We start from the raw sequence: 21715 nt of genomic DNA, 5'->3' as shown, positions 1-21715 counted from the left end.
AGGGGATATGGTGTGATGTGGGACCCAGCCTGTCTGGTATGTACTGTAGGTATATCTATGTTACCAGGTCACTGACTGTGTTGTTCCTACAGTGACTTGGACTGGTCCTGTTTTGAACCGGAGTATCTAGTCACCAGCTCTGTAGAACCTACATCTGTATCTGGGACACCAGGTAGGATATACCACTCTGTACAGGTAGGATATACCTCTCGTACAGGTAGGATATACTCTCTGTACCAGGTAGATATACCTCTCTGTACCAGGTAGGATATACCTCTCTGTAGACACATACATCTGTATCTGGGACACCAGGTAGGATATACCTCTCTGTACCAGGTAGGATATACCTCTCTGTAAACACATACATCTGTATCTGGGACACCAGGTAGGATATACCTCTCTGTACCAGGTAGGATATACCTCTCTGTAGACACATACATCTGTATCTGGGACACCAGGTAGGATATACCTCTGTACCAGGTAGGATATACCTCTCTGTACCAGGTAGAATATACCACTCTGTACCAGGTAGGATATACCACTCTGTACCAGGTAGGATATACCTCTCTGTACCAGGTAGGATATACCTCTCTGTACCAGGTAGGATATACCTCTCTGTACCAGGTAGGATATACCTCTCTGTACCAGGTAGGATATACCTCTCTGTAGACACCTACATCTGTATCTGGGACACCAGGTAGGATATACCTCTCTGTACCAGGTAGGATATACCTCTCTGTACCAGGTAGGATATACCTCTCTGTAGACACCTACATCTGTATCTGGGACACCAGGTAGGATATACCTCTCTGTACCAGGTAGGATATACCTCTCTGTAGACACATACATCTGTATCTGGGACACCAGGTAGGATATACCTCTCTGTACCAGGTAGGATATACCTCTCTGTACCAGGTAGAATATACCACTCTGTACCAGGTAGGATATACCACTCTGTACCAGGTAGGATATACCTCTCTGTACCAGGTAGGATATACCTCTCTGTACCAGGTAGAATATACCACTTTGTACCAGGTAGGATATACCACTCTGTACCTGGTAGGATATACCTCTCTGTACCAGTAGGATATACCTCTCTGTACCAGGTAGGATATACCTCTCTGTACCAGAGGATATACCTCTCTGTACCAGTAGATTACTCTGTACCAGGTAGGATATACTCTCTGTACCAGGTAGGATATACCTCTCTGTAGACACCTACATCTGTATCTGGGACACCAGGTAGGATATACCTCTCTGTACCAGGTAGGATATACCACTCTGTAGACACCTACATCTGTATCTGGGCACCAGGTGGATATACCTCTCTGTACCAGGTAGGATATACCTCTCTGTAGACACCTACATCTGTATCTGGACACCAGTAGGATATACCACTCTGTACAGTAGGATATACCTCTCTGTACCAGGTAGGATATCACTCTGTACCAGGTAGTATATACTGTCTCTCTCTCTCTCTCTCCATCCATACTTTCATCTGTTCTCCTTCCCATGTAGAATCATGTAGAGGATGTTTTTAGTTCAGGTCTAGACTCAATGTATGTCTGGGAAACCAGCCCTGAGATGAAATGATTGATGTTCAGCCTTAACACTGTAAATCTGTCTGATCTCAGAGACTTAATGTATGTCTGGGAAACCAGCCCTGAGTGAAATGATGATGTTCTGCCTTAACAACACTGTAAATCTGTCTGATCTCAGAGACTCAATGTATGTCTGGAAACCAGCCCGAGATGAAATGATTGATGTTCAGCCTTACAACACTGTAAATCTGTCTATCTCAACGAACTCATGTATGTTGGAAACCAGCCGAGATGAAATGATTGATGTTCAGCCTTATCAACACTGTAAATCTGTCTGATCTCAGAGACTTAATGTATGTCTGGGAAACCAGCCCTGAGATGAATGATGATGTTCAGCCTATCAACACTGTAAATCTGTCTGATCTCAGAGACTAATGTATGTCTGGAACAGCCCTGAGATGAAATGATTGATGTTCTGCTTCAACACTGTAAATCTGTCTGATCTCAGAGACTCAATGTATGTCTGGGAAACCAGCCCTGAGATGAAATGATTGATGTTCAGCCTTAACACTGTAAATCTGTCTGATCTCAGAGACTTAATGTATGTCTGGGAAACCAGCCCTGAGATGAAATGATTGATGTTCTGCCTTAACAACACTGTAAATCTGTCTGATCTCAGAGACTTAATGTATGTCTGGGAAACCAGCCCTGAGATGAAATGATTGATGTTCTGCCTTAACAACACTGTAAATCTGTCTGATCTCAGAGACTTAATGTATGTCTGGGAAACCAGCCCTGAGATGAAATGATTGATGTTCTGCCTTAACAACACTGTAAATCTGTCTGATCTCAGAGACACAAGGAAACCAACAGTGGCGTTATCTGCAGTGGGTGAGTGGGCACTTCCATCTCTCACTGATCTGATCTCTCAGATGACCTAGAGAGTCTGACCTCTCTAGGTCATCTGTCTTGGATTCACCATCTCTGTCTCTCACCATCTCTCTCTCTCCCTCTCCATCTCTCACCATCTCTCTCACCATCTCTCTCCCTCTCTATCTCTCTCACCATCTCTCTCTCTCACCATCTCTCTCTCTCACGCCATCTCTCTGTCTCTCACCATCACTCTCTCTCTCTCACCATCTCTCACCATCTCACTCTCTCACCATCTCTCTCTCTCACCATATCTCACTCTCTCACTATCTCTCGCTCACCATCTCTCTCTCACTATCTCTCTCCCTCTCTATCTCCCTCTATCTCTCACCATCTCTCTCTCTCTGTCTCTGTAGCGGGGGCGTCCCAGGTCAAGTGGAACAAACGTAATCAGTACCTTCTAGCCTCCAGTCATGATGGAGATGTTCGCATCTGGGACAAGAGGGTCAGTACTATATTATAACATGTGTAGGGTCAGTGCTACATTATAACCTGTGTAGGGTCAGTACTACATTATAACCTGTGTAGGGTCAGTACTACATTATAACCTGTGTAGGGTCAGTACTACATTATAACCTGTGTAGGTCAGTACTACATTATAACCTGTGTAGGGTCAGTACTAATTATAACTGTGTAGGGTCAGTACTACATTATAACCTGTGTAGGGTCAGTACTACATTATAACCTGTGTAGGGTCAGTACTACATTATAACCTGTGTAGGGTCAGTACGACATTATAACCTGTGTAGGGTCAGTGCTACATTATAACCTGTGTAGGGTCAGTTACATTATAACCTGTGTAGGGTCAGTACTACATTATAACCTGTGTAGGGTCAGTACTACATTATAAACCTGTGTAGGGTCAGTACTACATTATAACCTGTGTAGGGTCAGTACTACATTATAACCTGTGTAGGGTCAGTACTACATTATAACCTGTGTAGGGTCAGTGCTACATTATAACCTGTGTAGGGTCAGTGCTACATTATAACCTGTGTAGGGTCAGTACTACATTATAACCTGTGTAGGGTCAGTGCTACATTATAACCTGTGTAGGGTCAGTGCTACATTATAACCTGTGTAGGGTCAGTACTACATTAAACCTGTGTAGGGTCAGTACTACATTATAACCTGTGTAGGGTCAGTACTACATTATAACCTGTGTAGGGTCAGTACTACATTATAACATGTGTAGGGTCAGTACTACATTATAACCTGTGTAGGGTCAGTACTACATTATAACCTGTGTAGGGTCAGTACTACATTATAACTGTGTAGGGTCAGTACTACATTATAACCTGTGTAGGGTCAGTACTACATTATAACCTGTGTAGGGTCAGTACTACATTATAACCTGTGTAGGGTCAGTACTACATTATAACCTTGTGTAGGGTCAGTACTACATTATAACCTGTTGTAGGGTCAGTGCTACATTATAACCTGTGTAGGGCAGTGCTACATTATAACCTGTGTAGGGTCAGTACTACATTATAACCTGTGTAGGCAGTGCTACATTATAACCTGTGTAGGGTCAGTGCTACATTATAACCTGTGTAGGGTCAGTGCTACATTATAACCTGTGTAGGGTCAGTACTACATTATAACCTGTGTAGGGTCAGTACTACATTATAACCTGTGTAGGGTCAGTACTACATTATAACCTGTGTAGGGTCAGTACTACATTATAACCTGTGTAGGGTCAGACTACATTATAACCTGTGTAGGGTCAGTACTACATTATAACCTGTGTAGGGTCAGTACTACATAAACCTGTGTAGGGTCAGTACTACATTATACCTGTGTAGGGTCAGTACTACATTATAACCTGTGTAGGGTCAGTACTACATTATAACCTGTGTAGGGTCAGGCTACATTATAACCTGTGTAGGGTCAGTGCTACATATAAACTGTGTAGGGTCAGTGCTACATTATAACCTGTGTAGGGTCAGTGCTACATATAAAACTGTGTAGGGTCAGTGCTACATTATAACCTGTGTAGGGTCAGTGCTACATTATAACCTGTGTAGGGTCAGTGCTACATTTACCTTGTAGGTCAGTGCTACATTAAACCTGTGTAGGGTCAGTCTACATTATAACCTGTGTAGGGTCAGTATACTACATTATAACCTGTGTAGGGTCAGTACTACATTAAACCTGTAGGGTCAGACTACATTATAACCTGTGTAGGGTCAGTACTACATTATAACCTGTGTAGGGTCAGTACTACATTATAACCTGTGTAGGGTCAGTACTACATTATAACCTGTGTAGGGTCAGTACTACATTATAACCTGTGTAGGGTCAGTAGTACATTATAACCTGTGTAGGGTCAGTACTACATTATAACCTGTGTAGGGTCAGTGCTACATTATAACCTGTGTAGGGTCAGTGCTACATTATAACCTGGTAGGTCAGTATACATATAACCTGTGTAGGGTCATACTACATTATAACCTGTGTAGGGTCAGTACTACTTATAACCTGTGTAGGGTCAGTGCTACATTATAACCTTGTAGGGTCAGGCTACATTATAACCTGTGTGAGGTCAGTGCTACATTATAACCTGTGTAGGGTCAGTGCTACATTATAACCTGTGTAGGGTCAGTCTACATTATAACCTGTGTAGGGTCAGTACTACATTATAACCTGTGTAGGGTCAGTACTACATTTAACCTGTGTAGGGTCAGTACTACATTTATACATGTGTAGGGTCAGTACTACATTATAACCTGTGTAGGGTCAGTACTACATTATAACCTGTGTAGGGTCGTACTACATTAAACTGTGTGGGTCAGTACTACATTATAACCTGTGTAGGTCAGTACTAAATTATAACCTTGTGTAGGGTCAGTTACTACATTATAACCTGTGTAGGGTCAGTACTACATTATAACCTGTGTAGGGTCAGTACTACATTATAACCTGTGTAGGGTCAGTACTACATATAACCTGTGTAGGTCAGTGCTACATTATAACCTGTGTAGGGTCAGTGCTACATTACTAACCTGTGTAGGGTCAGTACTACATTATAAGTACGTGGCAGCTCACCTGTCTAAGATCCATGGTCTGGACTGGCACCCTGACAACGAATACATCCTGGCAACGTCCAGTCAGGACAACTCAGTCCGGGTAAATTACCATACGTATCTTTACATCCTGGCAACGTCCAGTCAGGACAACTCAGTCCGGGTAAATTACCATACGTATCTTTACATCCTGGCAACGTCCAGTCAGGACAACTCAGTCCGGGTAAATTACCATACGTATCTTTACATCCTGGCAACGTCCAGTCAGGACAACTCAGTCCGGGTAAATTACCATACGTATCTTTACATCCTGGCAACGTCCAGTCAGGACAACTCAGTCCGGGTAAATTACCATACGTATCTTTCCCCAGAACGTCATAGCTACCGTGCAATTTCAATTAAACGCAGTCTCAATATGGCGCCTGTCCCTTTTAATGAATTGTTTATCATGTCACCATACATTTCCATGTATTGCTTACGAGGTTTAATGTTTGATTTGTTACGTTCAGTAACGACTCAAATTGTCAAACATCCGTTTTTAATCGCAATTAATCAAATGCTAGCCATTTGCTGCTAACAGCTGGTATAATAGATCCCACCTCGTACTCGGGTATACTAGATCCCACCTTGTATTCAGGTATACTAGATCCCATCTCGTATTCAGGTATAATAGATCCCACCTTGTCTGGTGTATTCAGGTATACTAGATCCCACCTTGTCTAGTGTATTCAGGTATTATAGATCCCACCTTGTCTGGTGTATTCAGGTATAATAGATCCCACCTCTTATTCAGGTATACTAGATCCCACCTTGTCTAGTGTATTCAGGTATAATAGATCCCACCTTGTCTAGTGTATTCATGTATAATAGATCCCACCTTGTCTAGTGTATTCAGGTATTATAGATCCCACCTTGTCTGGTGTATTCAGGTATAATAGATCCCACCTCTTATTCAGGTATACTAGATCCCACCTTGTCTAGTGTATTCAGGTATAATAGATCCCACCTTGTCTGGTGTATTCAGGTATAATAGATCCCGCCTTGTCTAGTGTATTCAGGTATACTAGATCCCACCTTGTCTAGTGTATTCATGTATAATAGATCCCACCTTGTCTGGTGTATTCAGGTATAATAGATCCCACCTTGTCTAGTGTATTCAGGTATAATAGATCCCACCTTGTCTAGTGTATTCAGCTATAATAGATCCCACCTTGTCTGGTGTATTCAGGTATACTAGATCCCACCTTGTCTAGTGTATTCAGGTATAATAGATCCCGCCTTGTCTAGTGTATTCAGGTATACTAGATCCCGCCTTGTCTAGTGTATTCATGTATAATAGATCCCACCTCGTATTCAGGTATACTAGATCCCGCCTTGTCTAGCGTATTCAGGTATAATAGATCACACCTTGTCTAGTGTATTCAGGTATAATAGATCCCACCTTGTCTGGCGTATTCAGGTATACTAGATCCCACCTTGTCTAGTGTACTCAGGTATATTAGATCCCACCTTGTCTAGTGTATTCAGGTATAATAGATCCCACCTTGTCTGGTGTATTCAGGTATACTAGATCCCACCTTGTCTAGTGTATTCAGGTATTATAGATCCCACCTTGTCTAGTGTATTCAGGTATAATAGATCCCACCTTGTCTAGTGTATTCAGGTATAATAGATCCCACCTTGTCTAGTGTATTCAGGTATAATAGATCCCACCTTGTCTAGTGTATTCAGGTATACTAGATCCCACCTTGTCTAGTGTACTCAGGTATAATAGATCCCACCTTGTCTAGTGTATTCAGGTATAATAGATCCCACCTTGTCTAGTGTATTCAGGTATAATAGATCCCACCTTGTCTAGTGTACTCAGGTATAATAGATCCCACCTTGTCTAGTGTATTCAGGTATAATAGATCCCACCTTGTCTAGTGTATTCAGGTATAATAGATCCCACCTTGTCTAGTGTATTCAGGTATAATAGATCCCACCTTGTCTAGTGTATTCAGCTATAATAGATCCCACCTTGTCTAGTGTATTCAGGTATAATAGATCCCACCTTGTCTAGTGTATTCAGGTATAATAGATCCCGCCTTGTCTAGTGTATTCAGGTATAATAGATCCCTCCCTGTATTGCGTACTCAGGTATAATAGAACCCACCTTGTCTAGTGTATTCAGGTATAATAGATCCCACCTTGTCTAGTGTATTCAGGTATAATAGATCCCTCCCTGTATTGTGTATTCAGGTATAATAGATCCCTCCCTGTATTGCGTATTCAGGTATAATAGATCCCTCCCTGTATTGCGTATTCAGGTATAATAGATCCCACCTTGTCTGGTGTATTCAGGTATAATAGAACCCACCTTGTCTAGTGTATTCAGGTATAATAGATCCCACCTTGTCTAGTGTATTCAGGTATAATAGATCCCACCTTGTCTAGTGTATTCAGGTATAATAGATCCCACCTTGTCTAGTGTATTCAGGTATAATAGATCCCACCTTGTCTAGTGTATTCAGGTATAATAGATCCCACCTTGTCTAGTGTATTCAGGTATAATAGATCCCGCCTTGTCTAGTGTATTCAGGTATAATAGATCCCGCCTTGTCTGGCGTATTCAGGTATAATAGATCCCTCCCTGTATTGTGTATTCAGGTATAATAGATCCCTCCCTGTATTGTGTATTCAGGTATAATAGATCCCTCCCTGTATTGCGTATTCAGGTATAATAGATCCCACCTTGTCTAGTGTATTCAGGTATAATAGATCCCTCCCTGTATTGCGTACTCAGGTATAATAGATCCCTCCCTGTATTGCGTACTCAGGTATAATAGATCCCTCCCTGTATTGTGTATTCAGGTATACTAGATCCCACCTTGTCTAGTGTGTTCAGGTATAATAGATCCCTCCCTGTATTGTGTATTCAGGTATACTAGATCCCACCTTGTCTAGTGTATTCAGGTATAATAGATCCCACCGTGTCTAGTGTATTCAGGTATAATAGATCCCTCCCTGTATTGTGTATTCAGGTATACTAGATCCCACCTTGTCTAGTGTATTCAGGTATAATAGATCCCTCCCTGTATTGCGTATTCAGGTATAATAGATCCCTCCCTGTATTGCGTATTCAGGTATAATACACTGCTCAAAAAAATAAAGGGAACACTTAAACAACACAATGTAACTCCAAGTCAATCACACTTCTGTGAAATCAAACTGTCCACTTAGGAAGCAACACTGATTGACAATACATTTCACATGCTGTTGTGCAAATGGAATAGACAAAAGGTGGAAATTATAGGCAATTAGCAAGACACCCCCAATAAAGGAGCGGTTCTGCAGGTGGTGACCACAGACCACTTCTCAGTTCCTATGCTTCCTGGCTGATGTTTTGGTCACTTTTGAATGCTGGCGGTGCTTTCACTCTAGTGGTAGCATGAGACGGAGTCTACAACCCACACAAGTGGCTCAGGTAGTGCAGATCATCCAGGATGGCACATCAATGTGAGCTGTGGCAAGAAGGTTTGCTGTGTCTGTCAGCGTAGTGTCCAGAGCATGCAGGCGCTACCAGGAGACGTGGAGGAGGCCGTAGGAGGGCAACAACCCAGCAGCAGGACCGCTACCTCCGCCTTTGTGCAAGGAGGAGCAGGTGGAGCACTGCCAGAGCCCTGCAAAATGACCTCCAGCAGGCCACAAATGTGCATGTGTCTGCTCAAATGGTCAGAAACAGACTCCATGAGGGTGGTATGAGGGCCCGACGTCCACAGGTGGGGGTTGTGCTTACAGCCCAACACAGTGCAGGACGTTTGGCATTTGCCAGAGAACACCAAGATTGGCAAATTGGCCACTGGCGCCCTGTGCTCTTCACAGATGAAAGCAGGTTCACACTGAGCACATGTGACAGACGTGACAGAGTCTGGAGACGCCGTGGAGAACGTTCTGCTGCCTGCAACATCCTCCAGCATGACCGGTTTGGCAGTGGGTCAGTCATGGTGTGGGGTGGCATTTCTTTAGGGGGCCGCACAGCCCTCCATGTGCTCGCCAGAGGTAGCCTGACTGCCATTAGGTACCGAGATGAGATCCTCAGACCCCTTGTGAGACCATATGCTGGTGCGGTTGGCCCTGGGTTCCTCCTAATGCAAGACAATGCTAGACCTCATGTGGCTGGAGTGTGTCAGCAGTTCCTGCAAGAGGAAGGCATTGATGCTATGGACTGGCCCGCCCGTTCCCCAGACCTGAATCCAATTGAGCACATCTGGGACATCATATCTCGCTCCATCCACCAACGCCACGTTGCACCACAGACTATCCAGGAGTTGGCGGATGCTTTAGTCCAGGTCTGGGAGGAGATCCCTCAGGAGACCATCCGCCACCTCATCAGGAGCATGCCCAGGCGTTGTAGGGAGGTCATACAGGCACGTGGAGGCCACACACACTACTGAGCCTCATTTTGACTTGTTTTAATGACATTACATCAAAGTTGGATCAGCCTGTAGTGTGGTTTTCCACTTTAATTTTGAGTGTGACTCCAAATCCAGACCTCCATGGGTTGATTAATTTGATTTCCATTGATAATTTTTGTGTGATTTTGTTGTCAGCACATTCAACTATGTAAAGAAAAAAGTATTTAATAAGAATATTTCATTCATTCAGATCTAGGATGTGTTATTTTAGTGTTCCCTTTATTTTTTTGAGCAGTGTAGATCCCTCCCTGTATTGCGTATTCAGGTATAATAGATCCCACCTTGTCTGGCGTATTCAGGTATAATAGATCCCTCCCTGTATTGCGTATTCAGGTATAATAGATCCCTCCCTGTATTGCGTATTCAGGTATAATAGATCCCACCTTGTCTAGTGTGTTCAGGTTAGTCAACATTTGTAAAGTTTAACCAGATTTCGATAAGTTTTTTATTACTTTTACTGGTATAAAATGGTTGGATGGAGACCTGTTTACAATGTGTAAATGATTACACATTAGTACAGGAAATGAACAAATGTATTAAAATGCTTTGAATTAAACAATTCATTATGCAAATGAGCTAAAGCTGTGCGCATTAATGAAATAGAGGCCTAGCTCAAATATAAGCCTGTCTCTACAAAGCGCCTGTTGTGTTCAGTGATTTAAGAAAATAAACGCCTGGGCTTTTAGTTGAAGTTTTACGGTATGCAGGATATTCACATAGCTTTTTGCTATGATTCTCAAATAAACGCCTGGGCTTTTAGTTGAAGTTTTACGGTATGCAGGATATTCACATAGCTTTTTGCTATGATTCTCAAATAAACGCCTGGGCTTTTAGTTGAAGTTTTACGGTATGCAGGATATTCACATAGCTTTTTGCTATGATTCTCAAATAAACGCCTGGGCTTTTAGTTGAAGTTTTACGGTATGCAGGATATTCACATAGCTTTTTGCTATGATTCTCAAATAAACGCCTGGGCTTTTAGTTGAAGTTTTACGGTATGCAGGATATTCACATAGCTTTTTGCTATGATTCTCAAATAAACGCCTGGGCTTTTAGTTGAAGTTTTACGGTATGCAGGATATTCACATAGCTTTTTGCTATGATTCTCAAATAAACGCCTGGGCTTTTAGTTGAAGTTTTACGGTATGCAGGATATTCACATAGCTTTTTGCTATGATTCTCAAATAAACGCCTGGGCTTTTAGTTGAAGTTTTACGGTATGCAGGATATTCACATAGCTTTTTGCTCTGATTCTCAAATAAACGCCTGGGCTTTTAGTTGAAGTTTTACGGTATGCAGGATATTCACATAGCTTTTTACTCTGATTCTCCCGTTGTACCTACTGTGCTGTCCTCCAATCTCTCCGTGCAGTTCTGGGACTACAGACAGCCGAGGAAGTATCTGAACATCCTGTCCTGTCAGGTTCCAGTGTGGAAGGCCAGATATACTGTGAGTTGACTCTTCCTGTCACCAGTTCTCCTCGTGTGAAGAATATCTGTCTGAGTGTTAGAGATATATCTCTGTCTATAACGGTGTGTGTGTGTGTGTGTGTGTGTGTGTGTGTCTGTGTAGCCTTTCTCCAATGGCCTGGTTACAGTGATGGTTCCCCAGCTGAGACGTGAGAACAGCTTGTTGCTATGGAGCGCTCTGGACCTCGCCAGCCCCGTTCACGCCTTCGTGGGACACGATGACGTGGTGCTGGAGTTCCAGTGGCGTCCGCAGAAAGAGGGTAAAAGAGGCCCCTACCAGCCTGGGTGGCTGGGTAATATACCTCTACCAGCCTGGGTGGCTGGGTAATATACCTCTACCAGCCTGGGTGGCTGGGTAATATACCTCTACCAGCCTGGGTGGCTGGGTAATATACCTCTACCAGCCTGGGTGGCTGGGTAATATACCTCTACCAGCCTGGGTGGCTGGGTAATATACCTCTACCAGCCTGGGTGGCTGGGTAATATACCTCTACCAGCCTGGGTGGCTGGGTATCATATAATATAACTCTCTATACATTTAGGCTACATTACCAGGCTACCTCTTGCCCCATATCCTAAACTGTTATCATGAATCCACCTGGTAATGAATTAATGTTGTGTCTCATTCTCCATAGAGTTCAGTCCTCTGATTCTCCTGTCTTGTTGTCTCATTCGCCATAGAGTTCAGTCCTCTGATTCTCCTGTCTTGTTGTCTCATTCGCCATAGAGTTCAGTCCTCTGGTTCTCCTGTCTTGTGTCATTCTCCGTAGAGTTCAGTCCTCTGATTCTCCTGTCTTGTCTCATTCTCCATAGAGTTCAGTCCTCTGGTTCTCCTGTCTTGTGTCATTCTCCGTAGAGTTCAGTCCTCTGATTCTCCTGTCTTGTCTCATTCTCCATAGAGTTCAGTCCTCTGATTCTCCTGTCTTGTCTCATTCTCCATAGAGTTCTGTCCTCTGATTCTCCTGTCTTGTTGTCTCATTCTCCACAGAGTTCAGTCCTCTGATTCTCCTGTCTTGTCTCATTCTCCATAGAGTTCAGTCCTCTGATTCTCCTGTCTTGTCTCATTCTCCATAGAGTTCAGTCCTCTGATTCTCCTGTCTTGTCTCATTCTCCATAGAGTTCAGTCCTCTGATTCTCCTGTCTTGTTGTCTCATTCTCCATAGAGTTCAGTCCTCTGGTTCTCCTGTCTTGTTGTCTCATTCTCCACAGAGTTCAGTCCTCTGATTCTCCTGTCTTGTCTCATTCTCCATAGAGTTCAGTCCTCTGATTCTCCTGTCTTGTCTCATTCTCCATAGAGTTCAGTCCTCTGATTCTCCTGTCTTGTTGTCTCATTCTCCGTAGAGTTCAGTCCTCTGATTCTCCTGTCTTGTCTCATTCTCCATAGAGTTCAGTCCTCTGATTCTCCTGTCTTGTCTCATTCTCCATAGATTTCTGTCCTCTGATTCTCCTGTCTTGTTGTCTCGTTCTCCATAGAGTTCAGTCCTCTGATTCTCCTGTCTTGTTGTCTCCTACTAGCTTCTAAGGACTACCAGATGGTGACTTTGTCCAGAGACCAGACTCTGAGAATATGGAGGCTGGATCCTCAGCTACAGAAGGTGTGGAATCTGTCAAATCCAACATTCTATTCAAATCACTATGGGGCCCTGGTCAAACGTGGTATATTGGGAATTGGATGTAATTTGGGACTCACTTCATGTTAACTCCATGTTAAATGTATGTTCTCCCTGTGTTTCTCTGTGTAGCTGTGTGCCAACGACCTGGTGGAGGATGTGATAGAGGGAATCAGCCTTACTACCGATTCAGAGAAGAGCCTTCCCTCTCAGGACCCTGAACCCAGCGTACACAGCTCTGGCCTGCCAGCTGAAAACCTGCAGGGTGAGGGGTGGACGTAATCACCCCCAGACACGCCTGGCTAACATGATGGGTCATCTAATCATCTGGCGAAGTGGTCTTTGGTTTAGACATGTAGCTAAGCTAAACAATGAGCCTAATGCTGCTTTCAAGACAAATATGAGGTCAAATTATGACAGCGGTGCTCTTGAGGTCAGGAAGTCGGGGGTCTAGAAAGAGGCCAGAGTTCCCGAGTTGGAATTCCAAGTTGGATGACCGTTCAAAATTATTTCAGGTCTACTGACTACAGTAGAACAGATGAATGAGTGTTGTCTCTCTCTCTCTCTCTCTCTCTCCTCTCCTCTCCTCTCCTCTCCTCTCCTCTCCTCTCCTCTCCTCTCCTCTCCTCTCTTCTCTCACTCACAGACCAGGCTGGTGCTCTGACCTCTGGTGGTAGACACGACCCCTCTGCTCTGCCCCAGACACTGACCCTCTCCTCTCTCCTCTCTCTCACAGACCAGGCTGGTGCTCTGACCTCTGGTGGTAGACACGACCCCACTGCTCTGCCCCAGACACTGCAACAGGAGTTCTCTCTGGTCAACCTGCAGATCAGGAACGTCAACGTGGAGGTGAGCTTATAACTCCTAATGACATCTCCTGTGATAGTCTTATGACTGCTTATAACTCCTAATGACGTCTCCTGTGATAGTCTTATGACTGCTTATAACTCCTAATGACGTCTCCTGTGATAGTCTTATGACTGCTTATAACTCCTAATGACGTCTCCTGTGATAGTCTTATGACTGCTTATAACTCCTAATGACGTGTCCTGTGATAGTCTTATGACTGCTTATAACTCCTAATGACGTCTCCTGTGATAGTCTTATGACTGCTTATAACTCCTAATGTCATCTCCTGTGATAGTCTTATGACTGCTTATAACTCCTAATGTCGTCTCCTGTGATAGTCTTATGACTGCTTATAACTTCTAATGACGTCTCCTGTGATAGTCTTATGACTGCTTATAACTCCTAATGACGTCTCCTGTGATAGTCTTATGACTGCTTATAACTCCTAATGACGTCTCCTGTGATAGTCTTATGACTGCTTATAACTCCTAATGACGTCTCCTGTGATAGTCTTATGACTGCTTATAACTCCTAATGACGTCTCCTGTGATAGTCTTATGACTGCTTATAACTCCTAATGACGTGTCCTGTGATAGTCTTATGACTGCTTATAACTCCTAATGACGTCTCCTGTGATAGTCTTATGACTGCTTATAACTCCTAATGTCATCTCCTGTGATAGTCTTATGACTGCTTATAACTCCTAATGTCGTCTCCTGTGATAGTCTTATGACTGCTTATAACTTCTAATGACGTCTCCTGTGATAGTCTTATGACTGCTTATAACTCCTAATGACGTCTCCTGTGATAGTCTTATGACTGCTTATAACTCCTAATGACGTCTCCTGTGATAGTCTTATGACTGCTTATAACTCCTAATGACGTCTCCTGTGATAGTCTTATGACTGCTTATAACTCCTAATGACGTCTGCTGTGATAGTCTTATGACTGCTTATAACTCCTAATGACGTCTCCTGTGATAGTCTTATGACTGCTTATAACTCCTAATGACGTCTCCTGTGATAGTCTTATGACTGCTTATAACTCCTAATGACGTCTCCTGTGATAGTCTTATGACTGCTTATAACTCCTAATGACATCTCCTATGATACTGCTTATAACTCCTAATGACATCTCCCTGTGATAGTCTTATGACTGCTTGTAACTCCTAATGACATCTCCTATGATAGTCTTATGACTGCTTATAACTCCTAATGACGTCTGCTGTGATAGTCTTATGACTGCTTATAACTCCTAATGACGTCTCCTGTGATAGTCTTATGACTGCTTATAACTCCTATTGACGTCTCCTGTGATAGTCTTATGACTGCTTGTAACTCCTAATGACATCTCCTATGATAGTCTTATGACTGCTTATAACTCCTGATGATGCTATGTCACTCCTCGTATGACAGTTTATAACTCATAATGACATCTGCTATGTCTTATTTAAAACGGGTTATGACTCCTAATGACATCTGCTGTGTCAGTCTTATGACATCTTTTGACATTGTTATGTAGGCTTTATGACAGTGTAGCCAGAAGGACCACTGCACCCTTCATACCGTTAGAATGGCTTTATTATGGTGGTCTGTTCAATAGAACTACATATCCCTTTATTATGGTGGTATGTTCAATAGAACTACATATCCCTTTATTATGGTGGTCTGTTCAATAGAACTACATCTCCCTTTATTATGGTGGTCTGTTCAATAGAACTACATCTCCCTTTATTATGGCGGTCTGTTCAATAGAACTACATCTCCCTTTATTATGGTGGTCTGTTCAATAGAACTACATCTCCCTTTATTATGGTGGTTTGTTCAATAGAACTACATCTCCCTTTATTATGGTGGTTTGTTCAATAGAACTACATATCCCTTTATTATGGTGGTCTGTTCAATAGAACTACATCTCCCTTTATTATGGTGGTTTGTTCAATAGAACTACATCTCCCTTTATTATGGTGGTTTGTTCAATAGAACTACATCTCCCTTTATTATGGCGGTCTGTTCAATAGAACTACATCTCCCTTTATTATGGTGGTCTGTTCTATAGAACTACATCTCCCTTTATTATGGCGGTCTGTTCAATAGAACTACATCTCCCTTTATTATGGCGGTCTGTTCAATAGAACTACATCTCCCTTTATTATGGTGGTCTGTTCTATAGAACTACATCTCCCTTTATTATGGTGGTCTGTTCAATAGAACTACATCTCCCTTTATTATGGTGGTCTGTTCAATAGAACTACATCTCCCTTTATTATGGTGGTCTGTTCTATAGAACTACATCTCCCTTTATTATGGCGGTCTGTTCAATAGAACTACATCTCCCTTTATTATGGTGGTCTGTTCAATAGAACTACATCTCCCTTTATTATGGTGGTCTGTTCAATAGAACTACATCTCCCTTTATTATGGTGGTCTGTTCAATAGAACTACATCTCCCTTTATTATGGTGGACTGTTCAATAGAACTACATATCCCTTTATTATGGGATATGTTCAATATAACTACATCTCCCTTTATTATGGTGGTCTGTTCAATAGAACTACATCTCCCTTTATTATGGTGGTCTGTTCAATAGAACTACATCTCCCTTTATTATGGTGGTTTGTTCAATAGAACTACATCTCCCTTTATTATGGTGGTCTCTTTCAATAGAACTACATCTCCCTTTATTATGGTGGTCTGTTCAATAGAACTACATCTCCCTTTATTATGGTGGTCTGTTCAATAGAACTACATCTCCCTTTATTATGGTGGTCTGTTCAATAGAACTACATCTCCCTTTATTATGGTGGTTTGTTCAATAGAACTACATCTCCCTTTATTATGGTGGTCTCTTTCAATAGAACTACATCTCCCTTTATTATGGTGGTCTCTTTCAATAGAACTACATCTCCCTTTATTATGGTGGTTTGTTCAATAGAACTACATCTCCCTTTATTATGGTGGTCTGTTCAATAGAACTACATCTCCCTTTATTATGGTGGTTTGTTCAATAGAACTACATCTCCCTTTATTATGGTGGTCTGTTCAATAGAACTACATCTCCCTTTATTATGGTGGTGTGTTCAATAGAACTACATCTCCCTTTATTATGGTGGTCTGTTCAATAGAACTACATCTCCCTTTATTATGGTGGTCTCTTTCAATAGAACTACATCTCCCTTTATTATGGTGGTCTGTTCAATAGAACTACATCTCCCTTTATTATGGTGGTCTGTTCAATAGAACTACATCTCCCTTTATTATGGTGGTCTGTTCAATAGAACTACATATCCCTTTATTATGGTGGTCTGTTCAATAGAACTACATCTCCCTTTATTATGGCGGTCTGTTCAATAGAACTACATCTCCCTTTATTATGGTGGTCTGTTCAATAGAACTACATCTCCCTTTATTATGGCGGACTGTTCAATAGAACTACATCTCCCTTTATTATGGTGGTCTGTTCAATAGAACTACATCTCCCTTTATTATGGCGGTCTGTTCTATAGAACTACATATCCCTTTATTATGGCGGTCTGTTCAATAGAACTACATCTCCCTTTATTATGGTGGTCTGTTCAATAGAACTACATATCCCTTTATTATGGCGGTCTGTTCAATAGAACTACATCTCCCTTTATTATGGTGGTCTGTTCAATAGAACTACATATCCCTTTATTATGGTGGTCTGTTCAATAGAACTACATCTCCCTTTATTATGGTGGTCTGTTGGTGGTCTGTTGGTTATTATGGTGGTCCGTCACTTTGTGACATGTTTCCTGCTTCCCATCTTTCTTTGTTCTACGTCCTACCAATGTGGTTCTGTGGTGTGATTGTTCTACATGGTACCAATGTGGTTCTGTGGTGTGATTGTTCTACATGGTACCAATGTGGTTCTGTGGTGTGATTGTTCTACATGGTACCAATGTGGTTCTGTGGTGTGATTGTTCTACATGGTACCAATGTGGTTCTGTGGTGTGATTGTTCTACATGGTACCAATGTGGTTCTGTGGTGTGATTGTTCTACATGGTACCAATGTGGTTCTGTGGTGTGATTGTTCTACATGGTACCAATGTGGTTCTGTGGTGTGATTGTTCTACATGGTACCAATGTGGTTCTGTGGTGTGATTGTTCTACGTCGTACCAATGTGGTTCTGTGGTGTGATTGTTCTACGTCGTACCAATGTGGTTCTATGGTGTGATTGTTCTACGTCGTACCAATGTGGTTCTATGGTGTGATTGTCTCCAGATGAATGTGGTGAACCGTAGTTGTGTGGTGTGATTGTTCTGTGGTGTGATTGTTCTGTGGTGTGATTGTTCTGTGGTGTGATTGTTCTGTGGTGTGATTGTTCTGTGGTGTGATTGTTCTGTGGTGTGATTGTTCTGTGGTGTGATTGTTCTGTGGTGTGATTGTTCTGTGGTGTGATTGTCTCCAGATGGATGCGGTGAACCGTAGCTGCGTGGTGTCCGCCGTGTTCGGGACCAACCAGGTTCACCTGGTGGGGAAGTTCCCCTCCCACTACCCCAACAACGCTGCTCCTTCCTTCCAGTTCATCTCCCCTACCACCATCCCCACCGCCATGAGGACCAAGATACAGAAGGTGACCGTGGGGGGGGGGGGGGGGTGTGTGTGTGTGTGTGTGTGTGTGTGTGTGCCTGTGTGTGTGTGCCTGTATCGTGTGTGTGTGTGTGTGTGTGTGTGTGTGTCTGTATCGTGTGTGTGTGTGTGTGTGTGTGTGTGTGTGTGTGTGTGTGTGTGTGTGTGTGTGTGTGTGTGTGTGTGCCTGTATGGTGTGTGTGTGTGTGTGTGTGCCTGTATGGTGTGTGTGTGTGTGTGTGTGTGTGTGTGTGTGTGTGTGTGTGTGTGTGTGTGTGTGTGTGTGTGTGTGTGTGTGTGTGTGTGTGTGTGTGCCTGTATCGTGTGTGTGTGTCTGTATCGTGTCTGTATCGTGTGTGTGTGTGTGCCTGTATCGTGTGTGTGTGTGTGTGTGTGTGTGTGTGTGTGTGTGTGTGTGTGTGTGTGTTTGTGTGTGTGTGTGCCTGTATGGTGTGTGTGCGTCTGTCTCCCTCTCTCTCCTCACATCTCCTCTGTGTAGGTCCTGACTGACACGTCACTGCAGAAGGTCAAGAGGAATCAGAACTGTCTGGAGCCCTGCGTTAGACAGCTGGTGTCCTGTCTAGAGTCGTACATGGTGAGACACATTTTAAATACTTTTTTAAAAAATCCGCAAATCGCATTACATCAAGAAGGATTCAAACATTTCAAAGGTCTTGGACACTCGTGGACAATGTTCCCTCTAAGCTGCTCTCTGCCGTGCATCTCCTGCACAGAGATGCAAGAGATGGAACTTCACTGAGTTCGTCCCATTAGTTTACACTATATAGATCCATGTTTAATCAATAGTTTACACTATATAGATCCATGTTTAATCGTTAGTTTACACTATATAGATCCATGTTTAATCAATAGTTTACACTATATAGATCCATGTTTAATCGTTAGTTTACACTATATAGATCCATGGTTTATCATTAGTTTACACTATATAGATCCATGTTTAATCGTTAGTTTACACTATATAGATCCATGTTTAATCGTTAGTTTACACTATATAGATCCATGTTCGTCCCATTAGTTTACACTATATAGATCCATGTTTTATCATTAGTTTACACTATATGGATCCATGTTTTATCATTAGTTTACACTCTATAGATCCATGTTTTATCATTAGTTTACACTATATAGATCCATGTTTAATCATTAGTTTACACTATATAGATCCATGTTTTAATATTAGTTTACACTATATAGATCCATGTTTTACCATTAGTTTACACTGCATAGATCCATGTTTTATCATTAGTTTACACTATATAGATCATTTTTTAATAATTAGTTTACACTATATAGATCCATGTTTTACCATTAGTTTACACTATATAGATCCATGTTTTACCATTAGTTTACACTATATAGATCCATGTTCGTCCCATTAGTTTACACTATATAGATCCATGTTTTATCATTAGTTTACACTATATAGATCCATGTTTTACCATTAGTTTACACTATATAGATCCATGTTTTATCATTAGTTTACACTATATAGATCCATGTTTAATCATTAGTTTACACTATATAGATCCATGTTTAATCATTAGTTTACACTATATAGATCCATGTTCGTCCCATTAGTTTAAACTATATAGATCCATGTTTTATCATTAGTTTACACTATATAGATCCATGTTTAATCATTAGTTTACACTATATAGATCCATGTTCGTCCCATTAGTTTACACTATATAGATCCATGTTTAATCGTTAGTTTACACTATATAGATCCATGTTTTACCATTAGTTTACACTATATAGATCCATGTTTAATCATTAGTTTACACTATATAGATCCATGTTTTATCATTAGTTTACACTATATAGATCCATGTTTTATCATTAGTTTACACTATATGGATCCATGTTTTATCATTAGTTTACACTATATAGATCCATGTTTTATCATTAGTTTACACTATATAGATCCATGTTTAATCATTAGTTTACACTATATGGATCCATGTTTTATCATTAGTTTACACTATATAGATCCATGTTTTATCATTAGTTTACACTATATAGATCCATGTTTTATCATTAGTTTACACTATATAGATCCATGTTTTATCATTAGTTTACACTATATAGATCCATGTTTTATCATTAGTTTACACTATATAGATCCATGTTTTATCATTAGTTTACACTATATAGATCCATGTTTTATCATTAGTTTACACTATATAGATCCATGTTTTATCATTAGTTTACACTATATAGATCCATGTTTTAATATTAGTTTACACTATATAGATCCATGTTTTACCATTAGTTTACACTGCATAGATCCATGTTTTATCATTAGTTTACACTATATAGATCATTTTTAATAATTAGTTTACACTATATAGATCCATGTTTTACCATTAGTTTACACTATATAGATCCATGTTTTACCATTAGTTTACACTATATAGATCCATGTTCGTCCCATTAGTTTACACTATATAGATCCATGTTTTATCATTAGTTTACACTATATAGATCCATGTTTACCATTAGTTCCACTATATAGATCCATTTATACCTTACCATTACCTATATAGATCCATGTTTTATCATTAGTTTACACTATATAGATCCATGTTTATCATTAGTTTACACTATATAGATCCATGTTTTATCATTAGTTTACACTATATAGATCCATGTTTTATCATTAGTTTACACTATATAGATCCATGTTTTATCATTAGTTTACACTGTATAGATCCATGTTTTAATCATTAATTTACACTATATAGATCCATGTTTTATCATTAGTTTACACTATATAGATCCATGTTTTACCATTAGTTTACACTATATAGATCCATGTTTTACCATTAGTTTACACTATATAGATCCATGTTTTATCATTAGTTTACCTATATAGATCCATGTTTATCATTAGTTTTACACTATATGATCCATGTTTTATCATTAGTTTACACTAATAGATCCATGTTTAATCATTAGTTTACACTATATGGATCCATGTTTTTATCATTAGTTTACACTATATAGATCCATGTTTTATCATTAGTTTACACTATATAGATCCATGTTTTATCATTAGTTTACACATATATAGATCCATGTTTTATCATAGTTTTACAACTATATAGATCCATGTTTTGTTGCTGTAACCTGGGATCGTCAAACTAGGACAGTAGCTCTGGTGCCGTTCACGGAGCGGGAGACAGTATCTGTTCAGGTGGGAGGCGTGGGTTATG

The 21715-nt window shown here is 41.1% G+C and overlaps 1 protein-coding gene across 1 annotated transcript in view; it reads left to right on the top strand.

Moving 5' to 3' along the window:
* wdr59 (WD repeat domain 59) overlaps positions 1 to 19236 on the top strand; it is a 51688-nt gene extending 32452 nt beyond the window's left edge. Inside the window, 10 exon segments of the mRNA XM_039000490.1 lie at positions 2395 to 2432; positions 2828 to 2937; positions 5505 to 5600; positions 11326 to 11403; positions 11527 to 11683; positions 12939 to 13018; positions 13166 to 13298; positions 13770 to 13882; positions 18316 to 18480; positions 18976 to 19236. Of these exon segments, the coding sequence (XP_038856418.1) occupies positions 2395 to 2432; positions 2828 to 2937; positions 5505 to 5600; positions 11326 to 11403; positions 11527 to 11683; positions 12939 to 13018; positions 13166 to 13298; positions 13770 to 13882; positions 18316 to 18480; positions 18976 to 19236 (1231 nt within the window).
* The last annotated feature ends 2479 nt before the right edge of the window (positions 19237 to 21715 follow it).

Source organism: Salvelinus namaycush, chromosome 1, assembly GCF_016432855.1.
Source record: "Salvelinus namaycush isolate Seneca chromosome 1, SaNama_1.0, whole genome shotgun sequence".
NCBI lineage: Eukaryota > Metazoa > Chordata > Actinopteri > Salmoniformes > Salmonidae > Salvelinus > Salvelinus namaycush.
Note: the sequence above shows the minus strand (reverse complement) of the source record. Positions and strands in the feature narration are given on the sequence as shown.